Source organism: Chanos chanos, chromosome 11 (genome assembly GCF_902362185.1).
Source record: "Chanos chanos chromosome 11, fChaCha1.1, whole genome shotgun sequence".
NCBI classification, from domain to species: Eukaryota; Metazoa; Chordata; class Actinopteri; order Gonorynchiformes; family Chanidae; genus Chanos; species Chanos chanos.
In genome coordinates, this window is record NC_044505.1 from 248,686 (window position 1) to 255,577 (window position 6,892).

Sequence of the window (6,892 nt, forward strand, 5' to 3'; positions counted from 1 at the left end):
TGTTGTGCAGGTCCAGTGGATTTAATCTGTCGTGAAGAACTCGTTGTCTACGCAAACCGCGTCCTTCATTTTCCTCATTTGGCAGCAGGTTTCCCACTTTCCCGCTCAAACCAAAAAACCGAATTAACGATTTCGGACGTTGCACCTGCTTAGTGTTATGTGTAAGTTTTAGGATATAACTTAAGTCTATGTTGAATGTATGTGATTTGGCGCAATGGTTCATAAACCCAAACAGTTCCGATCTACGTTCGAACTCGTTAATTGATTTATTGGTGATGATGAATCCAAATTGGAATCTGATGGCTAATTAATGATTCCTTGGCTGATCATATGTGAATATCAATCTGATATTCACATGAAATCAGCCAAGGAATTAAACAGTATGAAATTTATTATACACTATAATATAGTGCCTTTGTCTTTGTATTAACTTGCGTATCCTGAAATTCCTCTATGCTGTGTAGCCTTTTTAGTGTGCCACCCCCGGATTTTCACTGGCCCCATCTGGCCCCCCCACTAAATATTTTCAGCAGGCCCCTCTGGGCATGTCATGATGAAAAGCCAACGCTGATGACATGCAGGATCTCACCATAAAATCAGGTGACAACACCCTGTCATAATGCGAATATCCACAGAGCGCAGACCTCCACCATGGCCAACAGTCCACTCCTCTATGATATTCAAATCTGCACCCGTAACCACTATATATGTCTGGATATATTTCAAAAAGTATTAGAACAAAAAAGAGTGTATGATCGTGAAAGCTAATTTACTGTAAGAAACGATTAGTGACTGTGTGTTATGCAAGCCCTCAGTAACCTTTAAATAGGCTTATTTTGGTTGTATCGACTTGGAGAGAACAGTAAGGATCATTTAGACATTGCTTATGTCTTACATACTGGTTGTGTTTGTTTCTACAGTGATGTTTGGGGTGGCTGTTATGTTTTGTTGTGTGTTTAGTCACTGCACACCATTCACTGTAATTACGACAGGTTGGTGCATGCATGCAGAATTGGCCCATTCCCCTTGGCCCCAGCCTCAGTTCTGGTTTTTAAAGCTTTTCTGGCCATCATGATGATGTCATCTGTACAGCGTCTGTGGGGTGAGACACTGTGTGTATGGGCTCTGTATGCACTGCACCAAAATTCACCTCCGGTTGTGCAGTATTCACTATGACCACAGTCTTACAAACCCACCCCCCTCCCTGCCCCCCCCCAAACGTCATCATCAAGAACAATCCTGACACTACCGCACATTCTCAAACAGATCACCTGAAAATGTATATCCTCAGAGTGGGTATGTTTTACATCATGACAGACTATTTAATGTGCAGAGAAACACAGCAAGAGAACAAAGGAAAAACAAAAAACGAGGCAAAATGTAAGAGTTTATCCCACTGTGCTGCACCTGTCCTGCTGTTCGCAGTCATCTCTTCGTATGTGTTAAATATTACCTACACTACAGATGTCAGCAGTGGCTTTGAAAAGATGCAGGGCAGTGCCAGAGAGTGGAAGAACGTACGACACTGAAACAAGAGCTAATTAACAGAGAGGATGGGGAAAAAAGACAGAGAAAATGAAGTTTGCAGATGAGTGGAGGTGTGGAAGACAATACGAAGCAGCAAGAGAGACAGTGAGACAGAGGGGGAGGGAGGGAAAGAGAGAGAGAGAAAAGAGAGAGATAGAGAAGAGAGAGGGAGAGGGAGCGAGAGTGAAGAGAGAGAGAGAGGGAGGGAAAGAGAGAGAGAGAGAGAGAGATTGAATATATAACCTCCGGAAGTCCAGACCGAGCAGAACTGAGCGGCACTGTATTTTACTGTAGCTCTGCAGCCATATGCCACTGAGGACACAGCTGGGGTCACACACTTAAACCGCTGAACATATAGACATATAGACACCCTGTAAAACACACACCACTGGTGACTACTGTTACCAATCCTCTCCTCATAGGGCAGAGTTACATTCAGCAGAACTGACAGGAATGGAACAAAAATAACAGCACTGTCTCCTCAGATCAGTCAGTCAGTCAATAATGGAGACAGGCAGTGTCGGTCTGAGCTTGTTCCTACAGTAAGCATCGCTTTAGAGGGAGGACATAGAACAGTATGAATTAAATACTTATGGGATAATGTACAGCGAGCCAGTCATTATAGGGAGATAAACCCTGACAGGGTGATGCAGGACTTGAATCGCCCTGTCAGGGTTTATCTCCCTATAATGACCGGCTCGCTGTACATCATCCCGCTTATCACACGGCTAATATTAAAAAAATCAATAATTTGACACAAGATATTGATTTAAAAATGAGTTTATTGATTTAAGAATGATTCTATTGCTTCTGTTAAAAAAATTTGTTCCATCGCAACAGTCTGTTATTCATAGCAGCGGTCTGCTATTCAGAACTAACTTACCGTAGAATGCCGCAATTGACCAATCAGATTCGAGTATTCGACAAAGCCGTGTAATAAGTAAAAATATTATCTACAGCTCAGTCAAACTCACTGTGATCTCCACAGTTTTCACGTTTTCACTGAGCTGGACAGGTCTGTCTGGTCAGTGAAAGACGACAAACTTGGGAAGAACAACATGAACTCCACACTTCCTCAGAGAACTGGAGTTAACAGAACCCTGACCTCAACACTTTATCAGAGCACTGGAGTTAACAGAACCCTAAACACTTCCTCAGAGCACTGGAGTTAACAGAACCCTAACCATAACACTTCCTCAGAGAACTGGACTTAACAGAACCCTGACCTTAACACTTTATCAGAGCACTGGAGTTAACAGAACCCTTACCATAACACTATCAGAGCGCTGGAGTTAACAGAACCCTAACCATAACACTATCAGAGCACTGGAGTTAACAGAACCCTGACCTTAACACTTTATCAGAGCGTTGGAGTTAATAGAACCCTAAACACTTCCTCAGAGGTACAGGATGCTGTGTGCAGCTATTAGAAAATGTGGGGTGAATCTGTATATTTGTGATGTATACCACAGTATCTCTAGCAGAACCATAAAACGTTGTAGCTAAGTCCAGAAGTCATACATATGCTTTGGTTTAACATTTTAATATAAAATGATTATATTCAGACTGTTTAATTAGGCATCTAGATGTGGAATCCATTTACAACTAAAATGGTGACAGGTGAGGGTTGTATTTTTTTTTTGTTTGTTTGTTTTGTTTTGTTTTGTATTATAAAGACAGAGGTAAACAGCTGAACCCCAATAATGAATTTATTACAAACAAAAGGGGCTGAATTCATTTCCAAAGATGCTTGACAAATCTTTACCAAACAGAACTATTATACTGGCAGGTTAATGTGATATGAAACTGTAAAGAGTAAATGTGTTTAAGTGTGATGATCAGTGAAATGCATAAGCCCATGAGCTATGGTAAGGACATTTTCATTAGAATCTGCATATTACACATGCATATTACTACATACTTAGGCTATTATCATAATTTTTATTGCCATTTTCATTTTAAAGACTGATAAGAGTTTTACACCCCCCCCCAAAAAAAAAAAATCTCACCTAGCTCTAAAAATAAGGTTTTTTAATGTTTTCAATCATGATTCTACCTGCTTAACACTCAAAATGACAACGTGTTTTAACTAAACAGCAGTTCGTCATGGGATGCAGAGGGTTGTACTTCCCATCATGCTTGGCACTAGGACAGTTACAGGCAAGACTGGCGATGCGCTGCCAGCTCTCATTCCAAGACTGCGGAAGGAGGAGGGCGGAGACAACAGTTGGGTCGTCTGAAGTTTTGAAACATGGATCTGAAAACATTAGCCTGTCTCCGTTTGGTCTTCCTCTGCGAGGGTGACTCCTCTATGGCTCCTGACATAGACTTCTGCAGAACTGTCTGTGCCATGATCTTCTTCTCATGTTCCTTGATCTTACACTGGAGATGACTCTGGATGGCAAAGCCTAGTGACTCTGGATCAAGCGAGGCTCCATACACTTCCCATGTCATTCCCTGTTCGTCCCACACCACATCATGTATGCTTTTCTTCGTCTGCCTAGCTGCCTTCTCCTCTTCCTCCCTCTCCGGTTCCACCTGCGGTTCATTCTGTCCCACTGCAGCTTGCTTGCTCACAGTCTTCTGGCAACTGCTTGCTAAGGAGCTTGTTGTTGCAAACTTTACGCCTTCTGTTCTGGGCTCTTTGGCACTTGCACACTGGGCTGCCTCCTGTGGGGTGGAGGTAGGAGGACTGGCAGTCTGAGCTGGCATAGTGCTGGTGTCAGATAGAACTTGGCACACTTGCCCTGATGATGCAGTGCCCCTTCCTGCAATTGCAGAGTCGATCGAGGGCTCCGAAACAGAAACTGCGGGTGAGGTTTTGTTCAAGTTGTGGCTGCTTGGCTGGTTTTGACTACACGTTTCAATATTGATCTGATACACTGGCTGAAGTGGTGGAAGACCTTTCTGGACATTAAACACAGGAGGTCCTGACTCTTTAGGTTTGGCTCCTAGCCTAGACTCCTGCTGCAAGGCTGTGTCTGTGTAAATCACCACGCCACTGGTTTGAGGATGTCTGTCTGATAGGCTGACAGCAGAATGGTCACAAGACTTGGGTACTGTGGTGCTGATATAGATTTGAGAGGGGACAAGTACAGGCACTGTCGCATTCTCCAGTTTACAAACGACGGACAGGCTCTCACCCGCCTCCATCTTAGGACCCAAGGGACTTTGATAGGGTGTCTGGGGAAACAGAGTTGGGCTGGTGGACACAGCCCGACTGCAGACTTTGGCCACTGCCTGTACCTCTACATCATGCTGTTGTATGCAGGATGAGGAGCCATATTCCAATACAGAAGTCATGGTAGAGGCCTCACGGTAGACTTTACAATGAACCTTCCGCTTGCCCTCCAGGGCATCACTCTGTGTCTGAACAGCTTCGTCTGTCACTTTCAAACCTGAGGAACAGTTTATGGACACTCCAGTAGAAGATGGACTGCCAGATGTTGGGGATGAAGAACCTCCTAGTGGAGTTTGTGAGATTTCTGGTGGTCTCAGGTCCTTCTCAAGGCAACCATAATCGGAGTCTTTTGGTTTTGTCTCTGCCAGTTCAGGGGAAACGCTGCGTGTCCCTGGCATGTCTTCACTCTGTTTCAGCTTTGACTTCTCTGCTGAATTGTGCTCCATTTCTGGAGGGTTGAAGGAATTTATCCTGGGTGATTCACGTTGAGTTAGAGTTGGCTGAGGACTGCTGGTGGATGAACATTGAGATGGGCAGACACTATAACCGATGCCTTTTGATCTAAGTATTTGTGGTGAGTCACTTTTGTTTGCTCCATCAGAATCACTCTGCTGGGATACTGAACCTCCTAATGCTTTAAGGTTTGGATCGCTTGATGTGTTTGACGTTTGACTCCTTTCAGCCTCTTTGCCATCTGCCAAAAGGGAATCTTCAGCTGTTAACATTTTGCTTTGCGCTTTGGGCCCAAGACATCCTTCTGCCTCTGTTACACTCGCTGCTATGTCATTTGTCTGCCGGTCAGTCTTTGATGGTTTACCTACTGCAAATAAAAAAACCCCGCAATCCTCCTCTTGTTTGGTGTGCAAAGCAGATAATGTTCCCAAATTAGCATTACCATCTTGGTGGCTATCCCCTCTGTTCCTCTGACGCTGACCAGTCGTCTCTACGTTTAACTCACCTTCTTGTCCAGTCAGAGACTCACACTTTCTGTGACCCACACTAGCAGAGGAAGGAGCACTCAATGTCTCTTCCTTTATTGTTTTATCTGGATTTGCAGTTTTAACAGTTTGGATAGATGTCAGAGACACATTATCAGACTTAAGTGTCACTGGTATAGAAGAAGAGCAATCTTGGATTCTCTTTAGGTTTGACTCCTGATTCCAGTTAGCATTTGAGTCCTTGTTGACCAAGACATCATCTCCAGGTGTCTTTGGGACCATTTGGACTGTAACAGTCCTTTTTGGGTTGGGGACGGTGCCCATAATGGATCAAGACTCAAAATAAGGGTGTTCCAAAAACAAACCTGGATCCCTGCAAGCCTACCACTGTTTTCCTCCAATGCCTCCCTGGAGCAAAAAGACAAAAGTAATTTTAGATACAAACTGTTTTTGTCAATGTCTGAAAACAAACGAAAGATAATAAACATTCTCACATGTTCTCATTCTGTAAGTGTGAGACATGTTAATAACATGTTGAAAGGTTTTGCATCCAAACAGATGCAAGGTTTTCATATAATTAATATGCTGCTCTAGACTGCCCAGGTATCAAAGTATTTCAGGTAAAACAAACAAGGTGGAATATATCTAGAAGAATCATATATGAATTTTAATGCAGAAATGGGCTTAATTCCTGAGCATGTTCTGGTATTAATTTTTCATTGGCAGTCAACATAATTAGTAGCAAACAGATGAAGTGAGAGCCAGATCAATGAGAGAGTGCACCTTAAACACATCAGTACAAGGATTCAGCGCATACTACACTGACACTAACTGGCCCATTAAGAAGAAGGATCTTCCTAACCTAGAAAGACAAAGACCATGGTTCAGCTGGGAGAGAACACTGACAAAACAGAAAGCTGCACAAAGCACTCTCATCGTTTTAAAGGAACCACTGCAAAGGAACCAGTCACTCTCGTCAGATCCAGTGTTCGAAGAGCAAAACCTAGGCAGTCCTTCCCTCTTTCTATCCTAAATGTTGCCCTAAAAATGAGGGCTGTGTTTACTGTGATAATACAGATCATTTTAAACCTTTTCATTAAGAACATATCAGCTGGAGCATATGTTGCTAGTAGTGTTCTGCTTTTGTTGGCTGTATTATTGGGATTCTGTGCTGTGTATTTTGGGGTCACTGTGTCTGTATCAGAAGGTGTAACTGATACCACTGTCATCCCAACCTAAGTGAGGC

At 43.2% G+C, this 6,892-nt stretch overlaps 1 protein-coding gene across 1 annotated transcript; it reads right to left on the reverse strand.

Annotated features, from left to right (window-relative positions):
- Positions 1–3,714: 3,714 nt before the first annotated feature.
- Positions 3,715–5,970, reverse strand: gprin3b (GPRIN family member 3b). The gene has a single exon (XM_030788237.1). It carries the CDS (start codon positions 5,968–5,970, stop codon positions 3,715–3,717), a length of 2,256 nt encoding a protein of 751 aa, XP_030644097.1.
- Positions 5,971–6,892: the final 922 nt, after the last annotated feature.

What these genes read in the sequence shown, in the direction of transcription:
- gprin3b (XM_030788237.1), bottom strand. Translation starts at nt 5,970, where the DNA reads ATGGGCACCGTCCCCAACCCAAAAAGGACTGTTACAGTCCAAATGGTC.